Source organism: Lethenteron reissneri, chromosome 27 (genome assembly GCF_015708825.2).
Source record: "Lethenteron reissneri isolate LAM-NWPU_2019-01 chromosome 27, ASM1570882v1, whole genome shotgun sequence".
NCBI lineage: Eukaryota > Metazoa > Chordata > Hyperoartia > Petromyzontiformes > Petromyzontidae > Lethenteron > Lethenteron reissneri.
The window spans coordinates 13,173,100-13,196,650 of NC_083805.1; the positions used below are offsets into that span (position 1 = coordinate 13,173,100).

The 23,551-nt window shown below is 48.1% G+C and overlaps 1 protein-coding gene across 3 annotated transcripts; it reads left to right on the forward strand.

Moving 5' to 3' along the window:
• The first annotated feature begins 1,465 nt into the window (after positions 1-1,465).
• Positions 1,466-20,855, forward strand: B3GALT2 (beta-1,3-galactosyltransferase 2). Of its 3 annotated transcripts, none has more exons than XM_061561486.1 (2): positions 1,466-2,092; positions 13,094-20,855. In XM_061561486.1, the coding sequence occupies exon 2, from the start codon at positions 13,783-13,785 to the stop codon at positions 15,244-15,246; it is 1,464 nt and encodes a 487-aa protein (XP_061417470.1). In that variant the 5' UTR covers positions 1,466-2,092; positions 13,094-13,782; the 3' UTR covers positions 15,247-20,855. The 3 variants fall into 3 exon arrangements, with proteins under 3 accessions (XP_061417470.1, XP_061417472.1, XP_061417471.1); XM_061561488.1 differs by having other exon boundaries at positions 1,466-1,607; XM_061561487.1 differs by lacking the exon at positions 1,466-2,092 and adding an exon at positions 10,780-10,911.
• The last annotated feature ends 2,696 nt before the right edge of the window (positions 20,856-23,551 follow it).

The following is a 23,551-nucleotide window of genomic DNA, read 5'->3' on the forward strand; positions in this document are numbered from 1 at the left end:
ACAAGCCGGCGTGAATAGGTTAAACGTTGAGTTTTATAAGGGCACCGCGGGGTGACCAGCCCCTCCCCACCCAGCCCCACCCCTCCCACCCCCCACCCAGCCCCATCCTCCCCACCCAGCCCCTCCCAACCCTCCCCACCCAGCCCCTCCCCACCCTCCCCTCCCCACCCAGCCCCACCCTCCCTACCCAGCCCCTCCCCACCCTCCCCTCCCCACCCAGACCCACCCTCCCTACCCAGCCCTCCCCACCCTCCCCTCCCCACCCAGACCCTCCCTCCCCACCCAGCCCTCCCTGCACGACGGACGACGGACACAATAATCCCCTGTGGGCTGGTGTAACCAGGAGGTTCCTACGAGTATTAGAATATTGTAACACGCCGGTGAATGCCATGGTCATACATTCCCAGCTATGTGTGCTCCCCTACTGTGTCTGTGTGTGTGTGCTCACTGTGGCGTGTGTGTGTGCAGTATTAATATTGAGTATAGATTGTCATATCAAACCTTACATACGCACACTCACACAGGCAGCCGCTATATCATTATAAAGGGAACACTCATGCTATTGCTCCATTATGTATCGACACGTACACTGTACTGTATGTACACAGAGACCACACGCATACCATTACCAAACAGGGTCAAACGCAAATGCAGAATATGTGCAAAGAGACAGATGCCCATTTATGCCGGAATAGACTGATGGGGAAAATCCTGTTCGCAAGCGCCTTAAAGCGTCCATCGTGGCCAAGAACCACTCCAAGCAACAACAACACACACAATGCACGCGACACGCACAGATTACCCACAAAAGACTCACACTCACACCCGCGGAGGAGGTGATAATCCACACACGCGCACGCATCACACGTGGACACGTCATATAAGGCACATTCCATTCTCGCGTCACACACACACACCACACCACGTACGCATACGCATCCCGCAAAGACAAATATCCTTTTAACAACAACAACAACACAAAACGTGCTCATGCTGTTGGGGGCGAGTGTTGTTAGCGAGCACCTATGGAGGCCCCGACACATGCACGAAGGGTGGACGGCTCACTACAACGTCCCGGCCGCCTTTGTCTCCCCGGTGCTAATGCATTGCGCATCGCACCAGATACTCATTTTAGGCTGTCGACCCCCAGAGGAGGCCCAGAACCGGTTCAAATATCCGCCGCCACCGATGTCGGTCGTGAGCGGGTTTAGAACGTGGGCGACCGGGTTCGTAGCGCAGTGCGCTAACCACAACCCCACCGCTCCCCGCGCGCGCCACGACCTCGCACGCACGCGGCGGAGGAGGAGGAGTAGGAGCGGAATATGAACGGCGGATCGAGGCGAGGAGGGGCAGTCGGCGTGGAGGCGCCGCGCCGGAGGAGAAGAGAGCGAGAAAGCTCAATTTCTCATCCCCGGCAGCAGAGAGGAAGAGGAATAAAATGAAATAATCCCTGAAAACGTCCGGGACGTCGCGCCGTGGTGTGGCAGGGCAGGGTGGGGGGGACACAGTCGGCTCCTGGCAGCCATCCCCCGGCGTCGCACCGGCCGTCGCCGACGCCTCGTGTAGACCGGGGGGCGTCGTGAACGTGGCATTACCATTTTCACGGGGTGAGAACAAACAGCAAAAAAAACAATGTAATCAATATTTTATTTTGCCGGCGCTCGCGTGAACGTTGCGCGCCCATGAAGCATTCATTGTCTGGGTGGAATGAGACCGCGCAAGGCAATTAATGGGTTTGTCATATACAGTGCGTGCGGCGGGTGCGCGCGTGTGTGTTCTATATGAATGAATTAAATGACATCTGGGCCACTGTGCAGAGAGCCACTGCAGCAGATGTGGTGGCGGTGGGGTTTTCTTTTTTTTGGGGGGGGGGGGGGATGGGGGTGTTTATTCCGTGGCAACGAGCTGGCATCAACAGCGGCGCGATTTGCGAATTCCTCTCCTCTAAGAAAGAAGACGGTAACGCACGCGTATATATATATATTTTTTTAAAAATAAAATCATCGACGGCGCTTGACCCAAATTCGTGGGACGATGCCCCCGACTGTTAAAAAGAAGAGGCACGGGAGGAAGAGATCGACGCGACACAGAGGTGACCCCAACTCATCCTATCTGCACCATCCGCACATCATCACACACCATTATCATCACCACCACCACCACCATCATCATCGACAGCATCACCATCGCTCGCGCGGCCGCACACGCGCATCGCATTGCATGGCTCTGCGGCTCAGCGTGGAGCAATGATAGAGCGAGCCTCGCTTGCGAGGTTGGTCATAGAAGCATGCGAGAGACAGGCGTTGTGTGTGTGTGTGTGCGTTCGTGGGAATAGAACGGCCTAACACCGATGGAGAATATCTGAAGCAGTCCTGGATCTTGCTTCGGTCGATTTAGGCAAAAATGTGTGCATGGAGCGATGTGTAAACATCGGGAGACAAAGGCGGCCGGGCGTGGTGCTGGCCACCCACGCCCTCGTGTGCCGTGACGGCCTTCATAGGTGCTCGCTAACAGCACTCGTCCCATAAAGTCTATTAAGGCACACGGGTGGTCTTTGGCATTTTGGTGATCTTATTAACGTCCCGTTGTCTCCGCGTGTGTTTGTTGATGCGAGCGTGTTGATGGTGACGAGTGGACATTGTCTGTGCGAGGTGACGCGGGTCCGGGAGTCGTCGCGAGTCTCTGTATGGACGAGCGTGGCGCTTTTCTGATGGAGCGTCCCGTGTCGCCGTTATCTCTCCCACCGCATCGACACGGTGGCCCTGTGTTTACATTCCTCGCTTTAATGCGTGCGGGTGTGCGCGCGAGATATCATTTCAATTCCACAAACAATCGTCAATCTACGTTGAAAAGACGCAGAATTGTACGTGTGTTTTTATTTTTGCAATTCGCATATCCACATCCAGTTATGTTCATTGCATTGTGTTTTTTTTTTGTATCTGTATACGTGTGTGTGTGTGTGAAGTACTGTATACGCATTTGATAATTGTAAACAAAACAGTTGGTGATACCACGTTGCCAGTGATGCAGAAGCAGAAATAACAAAAAAAAACATGATAGGTGACGTTTCGGGCAATGACCCTTCTTTATAGCACATATACACGGTTATTTCATGTGTGTGTGTATTTCTATCGCTGGGGAGCTGTAGTGTAGCGGTTAGCGCGCTGCGCAAACGAACACCTGACGATTATGTGAACCGTTCCTGGAACTCCCGTAGGTCCACTCAGCCTCAAATGAGTACTTTGTGCAGGTATGTAAACATTGCCACAAGGGAGACAAAGGCGGCCGGGCATGGTACTGACCACCCAGCCCCCTCGTGCTCCTTAACAGCATTTACCCCAAACAGTCTTGACAAGGCTATAAGGGGGATCTTTATATTTATTTACGGCCAGAATATATTAAAGCCGTGCCGGCTTTAATAGATGCTCGCTAATAGCACTTGCCCCAACAGTCTGTTCAGGCTATACGAGGCATCTTTGATTGCGCTCCATTACTTCTATGATATCTTCAACAAATGTATTGTGTTGCTTCAATTTTAGTTTTTATCATAGTGAGGGATGGCGATGGGGATTGAGGGGAGTTGTTCATTCAGCAGTGTGTACTCTGGAAAGCCTCGCTCAGGTTGAAGTCTCGTTTCCAGGAGGGCCCTGTGTGTGTGTGGGCTGCACAGCGCGCGCGTGAAATAATAAAGGTCGACGTGACAGTAATTAGTCCACATCACTAATTTAATCGGGGTTCGATACCGGGACACCGAGTTTCACAAGCACTCGGCAAATATAAATTAGTTACGGTCTAGACGAGTTACGGCCGAGGTGTTCCTTAGGTCGACTCAGCCAAATAGAAGCAACTTGGTGCGACATTGTCGTGGACATCAGCAATGGGGAGACAAAGGCGGCCCGGGTCGTGTGTGCGTCCATGGCGCTGACCCAAACCGTTGCCGGATCTTAATAGGAGCTCGCTAACAGCACTCTCCAGGTCAGAGTGCTCTACTAAACGAGGTCGTTTATCTTTGTTGCTGTGTGTGTGTGCGCTAACGTAATGCCAAATAATCGTCAGTGTCGCTGTAGAGAACACACAGTATGTTTATAAATAGATGAGCACGCAACGTCTCCTTCGCATATCTACAAAAAAAACACATAACAGGTGACGTTTTGGGCAAAGGCCCTTCCTCGTAGCACATTCATGGAGACGGAGTAGAGGATACGAGTTGGCGACTGCAACATTGCACCAATGGGGGACCGCGACGATAATTATTATGTTCAAGTCGTGTCTTCTGCACGAGCGGTGTGCGTTATTGACAAAGGCGTTCACTTTGTTGTGCGACCCACAGCCAACGCAGCTTGAAGCGCCACCAAATCATTTATTCGCACATCTTGTCCCCTGTGCGTGGCCAATAACCGCGTCCTGTGTGTTAGTTAGACAAACCATGGGCCCTCTGGGAGTGCTTGATTTGGGGCGAGGGGGGGGGAGGCAATGGGTTGTTTTAAAAACAGATACGGTAACTTAATTGAATGTGGACAGATGTATAAAGGTGACATTATCTGCTCGTCTAATTTGTGATGATATTATTCACAACGATAGCAAACGACTATTTTGTGTTACGTATTTATATATGTTTAGTCGAACCAGCACCCATATCGTACGCAGAGAACGTCCCTGCCTGTAACATTTGGCAGTTCACCAGTATCTATCTATATCTCTCTCAATACAAGATTATAACGCGCCATAATCAGCTAAAAAACAAAGACGGGAAGCGCGGTTGGCTCTGAGAAAATGTAACTTAACGTGCGGAGCAAAAATAAAAAATATATGTTTTGTGTCCGGTCTGATTCGTGCTGGATACAATCGCATTTGTAAATGTGATTTGTAACTTTGACCGTTACCTGTGTATCGATAGTTCAATGTTCATGTGCCATTTTATTGAGGGACTGTTGTGGTCTGGGACTGTTTTGTTGTTGTTTTTTTGTTGCCTTGCCAAATCTTGATGAATGGGACGTAAATCATTCATTTGTTACGTATTTATATTTTGTTACTTGCTAATCATTTACAAAAAAAATTCACTCCTATCAGTTTTTTGGCTATTATTTGCTGTTTGTAACTCGCTGACCCGCCCATAGTGGACATCTATTAAAAAAAATCTTCATAGCTCATCGGATTCTTGTGGTCTAAATAAAGATTCGAAATTCTTAAAATGGCCCATTGGCTGGACCGCATTCCGTTAGGCAAGAGACTGTCGCAGGCCACCATGGCTGCAGATGAACAACTCCGTTCTGTCCTCAGCCGAGCGGATGTCACAACAGAGCAGCAGCAGCAGCAAGTCCAAGTCAATAACGGCAGTTTCGCGTGGGTTTCGTGATGGTGTCAGATGGGTGGATGGCATCGCTCGAGTGGGGTGGTTGCTATTAAAGCGAATACCGCACCTCCGATTGGCGCCGTTGACTTCGTGCGGTGCCAAAGAAGTTCAACGTACCGTCTCGGTAAAGCAAGACCGTAATTATAATAATATATTGTTGTAGGGGACATATCCCCCCCCCCCCCCACCAAATACTCAAATATGCTCAAAATGTGTCCCCCCCCCCCCAATATATTGCTCTAAAATAGATTTCTGTTTATATGATTGTGGTTATGGTTGTACTTTACTAATCCCTAATCTCTGCCATTACATACAATGAAACAAGAAAAAGTAAAAAATAAAAAACAAAGCAATGTAATACAATACACTATTAGGCATAATTGTAAAAAATAAATAAAAAGTCCATCCCATGTGTTAGTGAATTTTTCAATATTTTAGGCAGGAAATGCCAGGAAATGAGTTTTCAAATTTAGATTTTTTTTTCTGGTGGGGGGGGGGGGACACCCAGACCCCCTGGAAGATTTGGTCCCCCCCCAATGTTGACTCCGTGGCTACGGCCTTGCGGTAAATACATACAGACCTTGAAACGGACTCTCGCACGCGCTGGAAACCAACCGGTGCAAGCTCCTTCACGACGTTTCCATATCTCGTGGAAGGTGCGGCCATGGGGGGGGTGGGCGGGGTGGGGGGTGATGGACTCTGTCGAGGAGGCTGTTTTTGGAGACACCGGAGACGTTTCTTGATGCTCGGCGTTTCCCTCCGCACGGCAGAGAATTGCAACAGTCGAGGCGTGCGTGCGTGCGGTAACTCGGCGACATCCGATGGTATTTGCGACACCCTTATATCTGTGCTATTTCTGATGTCATAACCTCGCTGATACGTGCAACGGGACCCGTACCGGAATGTTGTCTGTGCCGGACCAATGCTACTGACATCACGCACTCCCGGATGGCTCGAGGAGCAGATTGGGGTTTGTCGAAAACAAACAACTTTAATGTTGTTGTTGTTTTTTTATTTCATGTGGAAAGACGCATCCGTGTGAAAGGGGTCACAATATCGTCTGTTTATTTATTGTGTAATAACGCAATATCAGCTGCAAACCGTGTCCCTGTCCATATTATGCATGACATCAACAAGAGCCATTCGGTCTACGTTACGATGTATGCACGTGTCTATGTTGCACAGAACGTGTGTTGTGCTGTTGTGTATGTCATGTGCATAGTAATGAAAATGCACAACGATGGCATGGCATTGTGGTAAGTCGATATATAGCACCGTATTGAGCACGGTGGCGAGAGATGTTAACTACCTCGCCTGGTATACAGGAGGTTTGTGGGGTTGATCCTCCCACCCTGACGCCTGCTGCTGTATATTTAAAGTTTGCGGTGTCTCTATCCCCATGGTCGCGTCGATTTCCTTCCATGTCCTCCGAAGTTTCCATCCACATTTAGAATCAACGGCACGCATTTAGAGTAGATGGCTTCTATAAATGCCACACGATGTACCACTGCGTTGAGCTATCCATTAGTGTGCCAGGCCGCTGCTGAGAAAGAAGCCTATGGAGCCTTATCTGGTAAAAAAAAAATAGTTCATAGTTTAGTTTGATGTTACCAATGACCGTGTCCACTGGCGCGTAGAAGCATAACGCTGACGACAATTGTCCCCAACAGTCTGTAAAGGCTAGACGGGAGATCTTCGTCTTTGTGAAGCATGGGCGTGCATTCCTCATGACCGATACGGCGTGTAGAGGTCTTTCTTCATCCACCACCCAGCGTTGGATTAACGAAGCACTGCAAGCGATGATGCATTGCCATTACATCGTGAAGGTAAAACGAGTCAAAGTGGATTCCAGCTCCGACGAGCGGGGAGCGGCGCTTATTTTTTTTACAGCCCTTAGTCAGCGGTGGAAATTCCACATTACTATGGCATGCGAGAAGCTATTCTGGCTGGAGGGCAGCCACTATTGACTTACCACAATATAGTGTTGATTTTATCGAGCCCAGGGAGTGATGGGTTGAGCGAACTACTGACCTGGATTTGAACTCGTCCCATTATAATTGTGAGTCGAGGGCTCTATTGATCAGTGGCACGCATCGTCCGTAGATCGAGGAGGTGAACTCCATTGTTCATCATTTGAACCTCATTTGCCAGTAAAAAATATGATAATTGTTTTTTTACCCTTATATCTGGCAACAAAACTGACACCTTTGTTACGAGGAGTCATGTTTGCATAGACCACAATACCTGCGGCCATAATGCAAACAAAAAACATAACTGATAATATATGCACTGTCCTTGAAGTTGATTGGTCCACACCCGAGACAGCTTTCCTTAGAGCCTAGTCTCACATGGTGTTGGACCAGATGACAGTGCATATTTTATCAGAGTTATGTGTTTTGTTTGCATTATGGCCGCAGGTATTGTGGTCTATGCAAACATGACTCCTCGTAAAAAAAGGTGTCAGTTTTGTTGCCAGATAGAAGGGTAAAAAAACAATCATCCATTGTTCATGTGTATGCACAGCACATATATGTATGATGATGATTGTTAAAGGGCACTTTATGAATTAAAATTGTTACGAGAAGCGGTCGGGGGAGCGGTCGGGGTAGCTGTGCCAGGAACGCGGCGACCCGAGTTCGATTCCCGCTCATGGCCACCAACACTAGTGACGATTATCTGTACCGGTCCTGGGGCTCCCCTGGGTCGACTCGGCCTCAAATGAGTACCTGGTGCGGTGTGTAAACATCGCCACGAGGGAGATAGATGCGGCCGGGCGTGGTGCTGGCCACCCACCCTCTCGTGTGTCGTTCCGGCCTTCATAGGTGCTCGCTAACAGCACTTGCCCCTACAGTCTGTTAAGGCTATACGGGTGTTGTTTGTCTTTGTCTTGATGTTGTATCTGAGTGCATGTATAAACGTATGTATTTCAGTAGTGTAAGTTGTATGTTTGAATGTCGTCATCATCATCAACAGCAGTTTGTGATCAATGTGCTGCTGAACTGGCATCGGTATCTGTGAAACTCCTGGACATTTACACCATTGGAACCTCGTTTGCCAGTAGAAAAATATGATAATAGTTTTTTTACCCTTGTATCTGGCAACAAAACTGACACCTTTTTTACAAGGAGTCATGTTTGCATAGACCACAATACCTGCAGTCGGAATGCAAACAAAAAACACAACTCTGACAATGTATGCACTGTCCTTGAAGTTGATTGGTCCACACCCGAGACAGCTTTCCTTAGAGCCTAGTCTCACATGGTGTTGGAACAGATGACGCCAAAAGGCGCACAACTAAAAAACAATGCATCATCAGAGTATGAGAGCTCGGGGTAAGCATTTACATCATTCGAACCTCATTTGCCAGTAGCAAAATATGATTATTGGTTGTTTTACCCTTTTATCTGACAACAAAACTGACACCTTTTTCAACAAGGAGTCATGTTTGGTCCAACACCATGTGAGACTAGGCTCTAAGGAAAGCTGTCTCGGGTGTGGACCAATCAACTTCAAGGACAGTGCATACATTATCAGAGTTGTGTTTTTTGTTTGCATTCCGACTGCAGGTATTGTGATCTATGTAAACATGACTCCTTGTAAAATAGGTGTCAGTTTTGTTGCCAGATAAAATGATAAAACAACCAATTATCCTGGACATCTGTGAAAAATATCTTTATAGCTCATCGGATTCATCCAGTATAAACACATATTCTGATTGATTCTGAGTCATGGATAGTAACATTGAAAGTGGAGGGATCGGATATAAAGCAGATAGCAATGCATGTCTGAGTGTACGTATCAAAGTATGTATGGATTGTGGGGAGCGGTGGTGCAGCGGTTAGCGCTACGCTGCGCTACAAACCTGGCGACCCGGGTTCGATTCCCGCTCACGGCAAATATCAGTGACGATTATTTGAACCGGCCCTGGGCCTCCCCTAGGTCGACTCAGCCTCAAATGAGTATCTGGTGCGATGTGTAAACATCGACACTAGGGAGACAAAGGCGGCCGGGCGTGGTGTTGGCCACCTACCCCCTCGTGTGCCGTGCCGGCCTTTATAGGTGCTCGCTAACAGCACTTGCCCCTACAGTCTGTTAAGGCTAAATGGGGGATCTTTATAGATGGGTGTCTGTATGAACTACGTCTGTATGCATGTGAGTATTTACTTACGTATGAACTGCGTATGTATTAGTGTATTCATATACAGTACGTATTAGTGCATTGTGTGAGTGATGTATGAGTGTATTGTGTGTGCATTGTGTATGAGTGATGTATGTATGATTGATGCATGAGTGTATTGTATGTGCGCATTGTATATGAGTGATGTATGTATACATGTATGCATGTGAATTGTGTGTGTTGTATATGAGTGATGTATGTACGATCGATGCATGAGGGTACTGTGTGTGTGTGTATTGCATATGAGTGACCTATCTGTGGGGTGTCCTGTGTGTGTACTTTTATATATGATTGATGCATGTATTAGTGTGTGAGTGATGTGCGTGTGAGTGCATTGTGTGTGTGCGTCGTATGCTGTAACCTGTGTGCCAAGCACGAGATCCGCTCTGCTGCATTCATTCATCACCCCCTGACAATCAGACGTTTCATTTGTCTGCAGGAGCCAACGGGCGAGATGTGGCAACCAAACCAATCCACACGTGGCAATTCATTAATTCGTGCATTTAAGCAGGTGTGCGGTCAGTGTAACGCATTGATCCCCAGCACCTGCGGGGGGTCACCAACACCCCGCGACGTGCCGATCTTGGGGGGGGGAGGAGGAGAAGGAGGGTGGGGGATAAGTCTGACCATACTTCACCACACTGGCCAGTACGGGTTGGTGAAAGCAGGAAGCATAGACGTTGAAGCGTAACAGCACGGCCCAACACTCGCATGTTGCTGCGCCGTGGTATGCCGAGGATGTAGCCCCTGCAGATCAGCCTACGAGATAGATAGGGCGTTATCGGCACAATCTGGGTATGAATAGGCCAACATCCGTTGTACAACGGCGGTGATATGACCGAGTGGCAGCAACGTTGCTTGCGTGTTGCAGACGCGCGCGGTTCGACCCCCAAAGGCCGCCCTGGTTATAGCTGCAAGGTGCCACTGCAGTTAACCACACGCGCGCGCCGTCGAGTGGACGTTAACGGAATCAGTGACGTGATCCATAAAAGCGCAGGCCGTGGGTTTCGGTGTAATGGCAAATTATAATAAATACTGCCGATTACTTAATTGGCTAAAACCGCATAGCAACATCGCCTTCTTTCTGCTAGCAGACTATATCGGTCTGTGAAACACGGCGTGTCTTCGTGACGCGGCCGTGATCATACCAAAGTGCTAAATTAGTATTACTAAGGAATGACAGCCTCGCGACCTCGAAACATCAAACATCAGCCACCAGCAACAGGGCTCGCTATCCCGGGCATGGGCCCTAACCCTAACCCTCAATTAAGCCCGGAGCGTGTCAGGATCCTTTTCATTAACAATGTGTCAGATGCTGCGTCACGGGGACGCGGGCGGGATTGATGGTGGTGCTGGTGGTGATGCGTTCAGTCACGCGCGGGTACACATGCACGCACACAGCCAAAGATCCCCCGTATAACCTTGACAAATGTTTTGGGGCAAGTGCTGCTAGCGAGCAGCCTTCGAAAGAGGGTCGCGACACACGATGGGATGCTGCGGCTAACGCCACGCCCGCCCGCCCGCCCTTGTCTCCCCGGAGGCTTAGGACCGATTCCAATTGTCATCGCTAGTGTTGGCCGTGAGCGGGAATCGAACTCGGGTGGCCGGGCTCATAGCGCAGCGCGCTAACCACTGCACTACCTCTACCCTCCCTACCACGAAGATAAACACACACCCGCTCAGAGACCAGTCGACCTTCACAATGCTTTGTGAATAATCAGCAAACGCTGAGTAAAGGTTAGCGTCTATTAAAGGTCGGCAAGGCAAGGTGGTGAAGAAAGCGTAACGGCTTGCGATCATCTCGGCTCGACTCCTGATCACAATCGGTGCTTCTTGATTCTAGCCAGCAATAGTTCCAGGTATCGTGTTGACATATCTCATCCGTGAAAACGAGCTTCATAGCTCATCGGATTCTTCCCGGATAAATATTCAGATTCCTAATTTTCCCTTATGGTGCCGCGGACGTGTGCGTGTAGGTGAGCAAAAATTATGCGTGAATAGCGCTTACGATTACCAGCTGTGCTTTAGAACAGTAATCCAACGTAACTTCCCTATCCTTAAGATAGGATTATGTATCGGCGTACGTTGTACACCAGTGGTAGTACCTTATGCTAACAATCGCTACTCCAAGCCACCCGCTAAGACCAGCGTTAGGAATAAATATTGAGTGAGAAATAAATAAAACAAATTGTGTGCGGCGCACCTTTGTTTTCCCAGTGTTTATGTTTCCACACGAGATCAAGTTACATTGTTAAGGCGTGTGTTGACCTCAGGGGGGAGGCCCAGGACCGGTTCAGATGTAACTGTCGAACGGTGTTGGCTGTGGCCGGCAATCAAATCGAGGTCGCCAGTGTACGCAGGGCAGTGCACGAACCACTGCGCCACCACCGCACGCTTCATCATGCAACACGCAGACACAAGCATGAGACGCGAACACCTGCAAACACCATGCAAGTCAAAGGAAATTACATGTGTGCGTAGTGGCACAATATACCAGTACAGGAATTCCCCGCTATAAGTTGCTGCATTGTGCGTTGTCTCACATGTGCGTTGCCAATTCGTGAGTGAACATATTTCCTTTTAAGTGTAATGCTTTGCCCTACGTTGTAAAAAAAAAAAAAAGCGCAATATATATTTATTTAATCTTTACTTGGAACGCAAGTAAAAACGGACTATATTTTTTGTTACGTAAGCGCGTAGCCTGTACCAACGAAGATCCCTCTGCCTGGGTGTTCAGTCTCCGTCTGCCAGCCCGCCGTTTCGTGCGATATTTGATCACGTGTTAAGGTAGGAAAAAAGCGTGCGGTGGTAGTCTTAAAAGAGTACCAAGGGATTAGAAAGATGAGTGCAAAACGCACAGTAAATGATGATGATGATAGTGCCTCTGGCAAGAAAATGCAAAGGAGATGTATTTATCGAGAGGTTAAATTCGAAGTTGTAGAGCGTTTTGGAGCAGGTAATAAGGCAGTCAATATTGCCAGAATGCTTGACCTCGGTGAGAATTAGTCGTGTTAAAGCGGAAAACATTCTCCAATGTGCTCAAAATGTGGCACATTTGACTGCCACTATAACAAGTCATATAGCAGCTGTGAAACTGGTATAGCAGTTAAGGAAAGACTTTTAAGTGTCTGGATTGAAGATAAAAATCAGCGAAGCTCTGCAAACCATCTTTTCTAAATTTTATCTAATTATTTGTTAATTACTATTCGTTAAAATGTATGTTAACTTAATATCATGTGCATTGTTTGTACACTTCGTTAGTTTTAGTCACGCATTTTTTCCCCATAAAAGACAGCCAGGAACGCAACCCCTGATTTTAACATTATGTCAATGGGAAATTAAAGATCACTTTAAGTAATTTCGGGTCAAGTGACATTTCCCAGGAACGCATCGCTTTACGCACAGTGGGGGATTCCTGTGCATGCACGCACACCCAAAAACACACGTGACTAATGAAGTGAATGAATGAACACGAGCAGACACGTTCACAAAGCTGACTTAGGGAGTGACAAAGAATAAAGATCGGGACTAACATGTTATTGACGAATTAATCTCATTTCCAGGTTGAATGATGACCAAGTCCTCCGGGTCGTCTCAACGAGGAATGAGCAGCATACACGGGCAGAGGTCTGGAGCTGCTGAATATAACTGACAACAAAGGAAATCATCGGAAGCAAATGTGAGGCTCAAAATAAGACTGAAATAGGGATGCTACTGCCGGTGGTGAAATGTGAACTCAAATCGTCGGAGGTCACAAAATTCCATCCCTTACAATAAAATCAAGGTAAAAAATGGAATGGCTGCAATGCAGCTGCTGTAGCATGTCTGTGCACTGGTGTGTGACCTTTATGAGATGGTAGAGTCTTCTAAAAGCGTGCACTTTCTTTTACATGCACTCAAAAGACAATATTCATCAATCCGGTCAACCAAAAGATGAACTCTCTCATGCACCTGCCTCCGAATTGTCCTATCACAACAACAAAAGCCTCCTCACACAAGAAGAAGGGATGTCATCTCTCAACTAGCGCGCTTGCTTCGACAGTGCGACCAAGCACACGTTCGGCCGTAAATGCGAAGGAAGGGCCAACCAATGGCTTGTCTTCAATCGAGTTTGAAGACAAGCGAGGGGGGTCCACTCGACTTGGCTCCGGCTCAGCTCGTCCCACCAGAGCGCCACTAAGGCGACGGGGCGCTTGACCGAGGCGCTCGATACCGGAACGCACACACGTGCGTTTGAGGACCCTGCTCGGCCATGCCGGTACGCAAATACCGCCCGGTGCGGTTCCTGCGGCCTCCTTGGTCAGTGAAACGCGGCCACCTTGGGTGCCGCTCGCACCTCGTGGGGCCCTTCAGCATCTTCTGCCTCTTCGTCGTCCTCTCCGCCTTCCCGCCACAGTGGCTAAGCTCGCGGCACGCTGCCCCTTTCGCCTTTTCTCCGGTTTCGCCAGACTACGGAGAGAGTGAGCGACAGCCCCAGCCGCCGCCGCTGCTAGTGGGGGAGGACGGAGGCGTCTTCTACCGCGCGCGGGGGTTCACACGGCGCCGCAACCCCGACGCGCTAGCAGCGTGGACGCTGCGGGCTCGGTCGGAGTGGACAGACGGGCGTTCGAATTACGCGGGCGACGGGAAACCCGCTTATGCAAAGGCCACTGCGGTGAAGGTGAACACCTCAAAGTCGGGGCCAGCAGTCCACAGGTTGGTGTCAATGGGTCACGTGGAGTTTGCCGAGAACCTTTCTGTGGCCCACGCGGCCTCCGATGGTGACAACGATGTTCCGATGGAGAGCCAAAACTTTGCGTACATCCTCAACGAGCCCAACAAGTGTATGCCGAGCCACCCCTTTCTCGTGCTCCTCATATCTTCCGTGCCGGCGCAGCTCGACGCCCGCCAGGTTATCCGTGAAACGTGGGGGAACGAGAGTCTGGTGCCGGGCATCGTCATCAAACGGCTCTTCCTGCTGGGAGCGGCGCCTGCGGAGGCAGGATCGTTGCGTGTGCAGTCGCTCCTCGAGGAAGAGAGCCGTCGTCACGGGGACCTCCTGCAGCAGAACTTTGTGGACACTTACTACAATCTGACGCTAAAGACCATGATGGGCCTCCACTGGGTGTCGGAGCACTGCCCTGACGCGGCCTACGTCATGAAGACCGACAGCGATATGTTTGTAAATGTGGAGTTTTTGGTGAGCACGGTTCTCAAGCCAGAGCTCCATCAGCCTTCGCTCCCTGACTACTTCACGGGCTACCTGATGCGCGGCTACTCCCCGAACCGCAACCCCGAGAGCAAATGGTACATGCCGGTGGAGGTGTACCCGGGGGAAAGGTACCCCACCTTCTGCTCGGGCACCGGCTACGTTCTGTCGGGCACGCTGGCCGCTCGCGTCTACCGCGTGTCCCTCACCATCCGGCGGCTGCACTTGGAGGACGTCTACGTGGGGCTGTGCTTGGCCAAACTCCGCGTGACGCCCACCGCTCCGCCCAGCGAGTTTCTCTTCAACCACTGGCGGGTGTCCTACTCGGCGTGCAAGTACAGCCACCTGGTCACGTCGCATCAGTTCTCCCCGGCCGAGCTGCGCCGCTACTGGGGTCACCTGCAGCAGCACCGGAGCAGCCCGTGCGCGGGCAGGCGTGGCAAGGGGCGCAACCGGAACATTCGAGCCCGTCGGCGCCGGCAGGAGATTCCAGAAAGGCTGCCCCGGAATGCGATTCACATCAACTGACGGGCCCCTGGAGAGGAACCAATGGATGGACGTGGAATGTCGAACGCTGAATTTCTGTGCTCGTACAACGTGAATATGAAAGGGATCTAGGTTTTTGATGTTGGCCGATTTACAGCAAGCTTCCGCTCGGCATTCCAGGATATCCTGTCGTAATGCATTTGAGGGTTTTTTTTTCATGCAGAATCTTCCCCTGTGCCATTTTTTTAAAATCACAATTCCACCTTCCTCCTGCCTGCTGCACTTACTCCTTGCACTGCTTCCCATGACGTCATCTGTGTCCCATCTGATTCACATGTCCGAGTGACCTTGCCTGCCTTTGGATGTTATTGCTGTTATATCCATGACGTCTGATCTAAGTAGGGCAGTCATTTGCCACATTTCGTTTCTATTGCAGTAGATGAGAGAACCTGGAGTCATAATTGGTGACAAGAGCCTGAACAATGCTTCTGGAAAGATTATGGTTTAATTTCATAGACCACACAACACATTTCGATGTGACACCGTTTGGACTCGGCAATTCCCTATATTTATTTTTAAACGTCCTTGCAGAAATTGTTTACATTTTATAACTTATACAGATTTGATAAAATGAAATCGTATAGCATGAAGTGCCCAGTACAGTTTATCTTTAAACAAACTATGGGTCCACTGTAGCGCTTTTGGGGCCAATGAATGAGTGTTTTTCATGACATCTGACTGTCGACCAGGCCTGGTTGGGCCCACCGAAATGAAGCTCACCCACTATGCCACCAGTCACCTACCGGAAAGTGTGACAGTTGCCACAAACACTGCTGCAAGCGATTATCATCTTGTATGGGATTGTTGTCATCCCCTACACAAGACTCTTGATGAACACCACGATTGTTGTGGTAAGCTGTGGTGTTGTGCTGCAGTGCCAAAGGGGTAGTGATCGTCATCAGGATGTTTTTTTAAAAGCCATTTCAATCCACTGCTGAATTAAGGGGCTTCTTCGCCAGTGCCCCAACACCGAGTCCTATGCAGCCACGAAAGGAAAATACAGCAGTGCTGAGTTTTACTCTGATTCGTTGTTGAATTCACCACACGATAGTGACATTGTTTTCATGTTTTAAGGTGTTTTAGCTGAGCATTTTAAATAATGTATGGTCGTGCGAGCCTGTGACCATAACTCTCCGATTTCTCAACGTTACTGCTCTACACAGCGTTAGACTCCCAACCCAAAGTGTCACAATTACATGACGATTTGGGTAAGGGCTTGGTGCAGATCGTGTTGCAGTTTGGTTAACATGGGAATCAAATGGAGTCCCCTCTCCAATTTCCTTCACACATTGAAGGCTAGCGCCTGCATATCTTCAAACCGTGGACCCAGGTACAATTGTACCACTCGATAGCTATGCCGCCGAATGCAAATTTTCTGAATGCACCCAGTGCATGCAAATAATTTGCCTCGGGAGTATCCCACATCGTAAAAGGGCATTTCTTGTGGCTTTTTTGTCGTGAACTTTTAAATAATTGATGTTCGTATGAAACTTTAATACGCTATCGAAACCTTACAACAGAATCGAAAATTGGGCAAATTGATGAGAGGTTCGTATAAAATAAATGGAACTGAAATGATAAAAGGTGATTCGGTATAAATTTTAAGAAAGACTTTTGTGTGGGAGGCAAGTTGAATGTCAGCAAGCCTGGTATGTAACTTGAACCATAAAACCCCATTCTAAAATGTTGCTAGCCCCAACACGCCTAGTCTTAACCCTGCCTGGCATCTTTCACCATAAATAGGACACTTAACAAGCCTAACCTTTATCAGTCAACTTTAACAAGGCACGTCTTTAGCCTGACCCTAACACATCCGGCGCTTACCCAAACGCTAATCACTACCGTGTGTAGTTTGAACCTTGCCATATTGATTGATTGACCTTTTCTCTCCCGATATCAAATCGATGTCTCATCAACTCAAGTTCTTGATGCACATCCCAAGGAGCAATTTAAGCCATTTCCAATAATATTGTGAGTTAGTATTACTGTAGCCAATTCGCATGGCCTTTTTGTTTCCACGCAAATTATGGCCCGAAAGAGATCTCGGATCAAAATGTGATGCACTCTACCATCAAGTGTCCCTGCAGAAGACAGTCTAGGGGATAAGGGGGCCTTCCTGTTTGAGGCTGATGTCTTGAAGGCGCCCTTGGTAGGTATGTAGAATCGATTGAAAACTGAACCTCACAGCCTATAACGTGTCTCACTGTGTGTGTGTGTGCAGCCCTTGCCCCTGTGTGCACTATGAAATGTAACGTACGTGTATATGCACTATGAATTATGGTGTTGGGCCTTTCATATTATCTGCATGCTGTAGGCCTAGGGCGTCATAGTGATGCAGAGTGCAGCGTAACTACCCACTGACTACTCGGTTGCAATTGTGTACATACAATATCAATGGGCTCTCACCTGCTTAAATAAAAGGATGTGAATTCATGGAATTTTTTTACACGGTTATTTATCATGAAGTTTCACAGTACAGTGTGCTGACCATACAGGGTGCAATTAAGGCCGCAAATTAGCAGAGGCCAGCACTCGTGAAATAAAACTGAGCTCGTGCTTGTGTTGTCTCGCTTATGGCTCGGCCTGCGGTGTGTTGAGACTCGGGGGAGTGCAAGATGTAAAGACAATTAAATGTTTCCAACGAGGATGGTCCACCACGAGGCAAAGTGCACGTACATGCACAGCCCTTTTGTCAACCACTTCTGCACGAGGGCTCCTTCCCCATGCCGTAACCTCCGGTTCGCACGGTTTGCTACGTACGGTTCGAAAGAAGCTCAACATGTGTACGAACATACATGCCATGGTAGTAATGCGTGTTGTGAGGCCAGACTTGACCACAGAGGTGGATCTCAAACTATCCAAGTGGGGAGGCCGGTCCAAAAACATAGTTGCCCAACGTCAATAAACAAGCACATTGTATTCTCTATGGTAAATATCAATAGAATACCAATTTTGGGGTCTCAAGAGCGGTGGGGGCGATCACCCTCCATAATTTCCTTACCCTTGGATCCGCCACTGCTTGACCACGCTAACTGGTTGGTGAAGGCAGGGCACGTAGATATGGGAGCATGGAAGTACAGCATGACAGTAGATTTTTGCTGTACTTCTCTCTGCTGTCTGCAACCTTAGGATAAGTAATTATGAACTCCTACATTTGAACCTTATGGCGGGACCCCGGGGTCCCATAAGCCCCCGGCTCTCGCATATACATTATATTATAATGTAAACAAAAACTTTGCTTTTTTTCACCAATGGGTTTGAAGGATTGTGGCAAGTGTTGTCTTGTTAAACTATGCCTTTGAAACTGAAAACTACTTACACTATCAAAAAAATGATTTACACCCCTGTCAATCATCGTGCTACTCAGTGTGGATTTGTGAACACACTTTGTATACATAAAATAGTAAGCGTTTTCAATGCGCTGTTCATATTGTAACAAGCGTTTATACCAATGTTACTCTACCGAGTAGTGGGTCGCCGCTCCTCTTATCCGCATTGATACGAGCGGTATGTGGGGACTATGGCTTAACCGCAAAAAATAACTATCAGCGCAGATGTATACGGACAAGAGAAGTATTACAAAACAGGAGAAATTGACGGTGCAACGCATCTCATCTGTTTAATATCTGCAGGTAATAGGATTGTCATCGATTGATCCTGGCTGCAGACACTGGTAGGTCACAAATAATAATGAGGATAAGAGAGCAGTTTCACTGTGTTACGCATAACGTTATGACAAATAAAGGACTTAAGTCGTGTCGGCAGTTTGAGCAGCTTTGGATAAGACTTATGATCCTGCCCGTACCCGAGCATGGAGTGCATTCGCTTGTTCAGCTCTTGTGCGCATTCGTCCTCGCTGCTGCGCTTGGACGACGACATGACAACAGAATGATCCGCGCCAGGTGGGTCGCGGCGTTTATGTGGGATGGAGTCGCCAAAAAAAATAATGAATTTCGATTTTTACTTTCGTTTATTTCCTGGACGTCGGGGTCCCGCCATGAGGTTCATTTGGTAGGAGTGGTCAGTGTCCATTCAAAATGTGTGGGCCTGAGCCAGTGGTGGAAATTCCACATTCTGTTGGTGGGGGCCAGGATATCCATTGGAAGACTACGGCTGCTTTCCCGCAAAGTGGTATACAATGGTTCGGATATCACTCGCCACAGTAATAGAATTCGGATCACCAGGTCCATAGTGTTGTGCGCGAACCACTGCGTCACTGCTCCCCCTGGAAACATGCTTAATGTCACAGTATATGGAAGGGGAGAGGCCCAAAAGTTGTTCAACCACGAAAGCAGAGATCCAAGTCATTAATATATTCTGCTCACTAATGCTATGTTCCCACGGCCTTGGTGAATGTGTTATAGCTTCCTTATCAAAGCAACACTGCCCACTCAAATCTGGTCATGCATCTGGGTTTGTCGCTGACTTGGCACGGTATTGCTACCATGGAAATCTGGGCTTCCTGACTCGGCTGGCCTGCTTTTCTAGTGGCTATGGGAATGTGGCACCACGTCCGATAAATAATCTGCCTGATAAGCCAGGCACATGGCAGTGGTAATGATTGACGTTGTCGTGACTATCTGGTCAAATTATGTGACACTCAAGACATGATGGGGATTGGCATGTGGACTATGTTAGTGACCTTGATCTGAATTGACTTTGATAACATCGATAATCACGCCCTGCAGTCAGGATGCAGTCAACATGACTTCTATAGCTGAGTGTCACAATTGTAAATGCATGATGAAAATGAATGTTGATGCATTGTTCTTCATCTTTAGGCAACTAAGTATGTCAGTATTCAGCATTGTGTCAATCACAGTTTTTATGACAGGGTAGTGCCCTCCATCAATCCCAGCCTGAATCTCCCACAAGTCATTGCGTCAAATCCACTTTAGTGAGGGTTAAAATCACATTTAGAATCAAAATCCGTTGTTAAAGTAATCTATCTGAATCTCATACTTGTCAAAACATGGATCATGTACTCACCCTCCCATATATACACGAATAAAAACCAAGATTTGTTTGTTTAAGTTGATTTTAGGAGTCAAAGGGGACCCTCCACAAGTGTTGAAGATTTTGCACGTAATTTCATCGCTATCATATATATCATGACAGTCCATAACAGTGCGCATGATGCATGAAAGGGCGAGTCATACTATAAATCCCATACTATTCAGAACACAATTCCGATGCCAGTTAAGAGCAAACATTCCATAATGTGAGAGCCAGAATCCCATAATGTGAGAGACAGAATCAAATACTCCTCTGAAAGTAATTGTATTCGGACCCTCATTGCCATAAGGGAAGAGCTGATTCCCTTGAGTCAGAGCGTGAATTCCATTATAGCGTTAGAACCAGTAATTCATTTTCCTCCTCTATGGCCACCCATTTGTTTAATCTACGAAGTGTTTTCATTCGCACCTTACCTTAAAAATGTTTTACCGTATACCTCCTGCTTTGCTGGTCTAAGTGATGTAATCTGTCTGATGTCTATATTGGTTCGAACATCAATCCTCTGCCAGCACCCCGATGCATAAATACAGGCAAAACCACATATTTTATACTGGTAGGAACCTCCTGGTTACACCAGCCCATTGTGTCCGTCCGTCCGTCTGTCGTGCATCCAAAAATGGGAGGGGTGGGGCTGGGTGGAGAGAGGAGGGTTGGGAGGGGCTGGGTGGGGAGGGTGGGGAGGGGCTGGGTGGGGAGGGGAGGGTTGAGAGGGGCTGGATGGGGAGGGTGGGGCTGGGTGGGTGGGGAGGGGAGGGTGGGGAGGGGCTGGGTGGGGAGGGTGGGGCGGGGTGGGGGGTGGGAGGGGTGGGGCTGGGTGGGGAGGGGCTGGTCACCCCGTGGTGCCCTTATAAAACTCAACGTTTAACCTACTCACGCCGGCTTGTGCCCGCCCTCACAGTCGGCCATATTTGCGGAATACACCACGCCGCCGTTGACCCTGCAGGCCATTGACCGAGCAACCCAACGTTCCTACGAGCTCCCTCTGCAGGAATGTGTTTTAATGTGGTTTTAGGAGTAAAAGCCTCCCGCCAAACGTGTTTTCCGTTGTCTTGAGATGCTGTTACATTTACACACGACCTGTATCTGCATTGTATTGTAATCTCATGCAGCTGCGTAGCTGTCCGAATAGATGCAAAAAAAATAAACTATTTGATTTTAAAAAAAACATCCATCGCTGCTACGCTGAATCTCATAATAATGTTACCTCCCTAAAAATGACCCCACTGAAAAAAAGAACCTGTTCGAAGCCAAGCCTTTGTGTTCAGAAAAGCGGTCATCAAACTCAAATAAATACAACCGTGTTGAACAAAGCCATCAGACGCAAGGGTAAGTGGGCTGCATCTATCTCAGGCCTCGATGTGGCGGTAGCTACGTTGACACGCTAATCTCTCACGATACAATAGCCAGCCCAACAGCTTTGGGGTGCCCTCCATCTTCCGTCTCTAACCCCGCCCACTTACCCTTGGGCTGCACCCATCTCAGGCCTATATAACGCCCTGCTGCTTCAGCAGCTCTCTTGCTATACGTTTTCACCTGAGGACGATGGCTTGTGTTGCGATCGAAACGTCGTGATTTTTTGTTAGATTTTTTCTATCTACGTGACTTTACCGAAAGAGCCAAAGAGTTTGGTGGAGAGGAGGTGAATGAAATAGATGAGACGAAGCAATGGGGCGAATCTGTTGTGCGTGAATTCGGTGAAAGTGAAATTTACGACCGTAAATGATGATGATGAATGGATTGAAGGAACGGGGACTGAGTAATACCCATATAAGGAGACTATGAAGAGGGAAGAGTAACGGTGGTGATTGTGAGGGCGAGATTAAGGTGTCGTGGGGTGAGCTCGGGAACAATAAGTGCGGAGCGGAAACTAGTGCGTGAAGGTGACTGTTTAATGTGGAGGGGCAGTTTGTTCCAGTGAACGGGGGCGAGAAGAGAAAATGAGCGAAAGCGTGGATGGAGCGCGAGGAGAAGGAGGAACGGAGAGAGATAGCAAAGTTTTAAATCGATCCATGGAGCCATTCTATAAATGTCGCAAATGTGGATCATTGTAAATAGGAGCCCGCCTGTATTTTAATAGGCGTGAAATGCCTCGACCGAACGATGTCTCAATAATTGTTCTATTGAAAAAAGGAGTTAAACTGATTTGATTAATTGCACATTCGTTAGTCTCCCGTCACATACATGGGCATCGTAAATAACTGAATAATGGTCAACTTAAGAGACCAACCAACCGTGAGAACAAGCTAGTTTATAAAAGCCATTGACCACATAGAGCACTATGAATCGGATTATTCGTGGCCAGATCATCCTTCGTACCAGGCTTGTTGAATGGTGTTACGGTTAAATTGTTAAGCGGCACGAGATCTGTAGCAACCACGGTAAGAAGTGACTTTTGGAAAATTATGACCGAAAAGGATGAGAGGCAGTATGGGCCTTAAAACAATGGGATCAAGCATATGTAGTACGTGGCTAATGGAAGCTCATTGGGAATCCTGGGACAAACAGCAATTGAAATTCTGTAAGGGCCACATGCTTCCTGTCGTTCTGGCTCTTAGTGTCATGAGCGTCGAGGGTGTCCTGTATTATCGGCACTAATATAGTGGGCAAAATGTCATAAAAGATATGGGGAAAATAGTCGTTGGAGACACCCACGTGGGTTCTTCCATTTATTCGACCCCCCATTATGATGCAGAAAATCACTGTCCTGTCCAGGAGGTGGTGGTCCACGTGGTTGTGATTCCACCTCGCTTGTAGATACTGGTGCCACTGGCATTTCGTACGTCACTCACGACTCCTGAACAGGACTGGGTCATATCGACTTCCCCTCGAGCAGCAGTGATGGTTCGTTTCTACGTTGGTTTTGGCAGACACTGGTCAAGCGAAATCGGCCACGGTTGTTACGTACACTCAAAACATCTAGCCAGCCGGTGATTGTAAGCGAAAGAACACTCATGGCTCCAGTATCAGTACTAGATGAAGCAGCATGCATGCCAAGAAAAAATTGCCAACTGCAAACAGAATACAGCAGTCCGACAGTAACTCAGGACAGAAAAAATGCTTTACGTTATTCTAAATATGATTTGGGCATGACCGATATAATTAAACAAGCAATTGGCATGGGAGACACTCAGTCTGTTTGGCAAAATTATATAAAATTAGCATGTTGGATAAGGCAATCTGGCACGGTCAAGGTTTTCTCCACATTGGACTTAAGTGCCGATTATTGGCAAAATGTCTTTAGACGAAGCCACGAAGCTTAAAGCAAAACTTC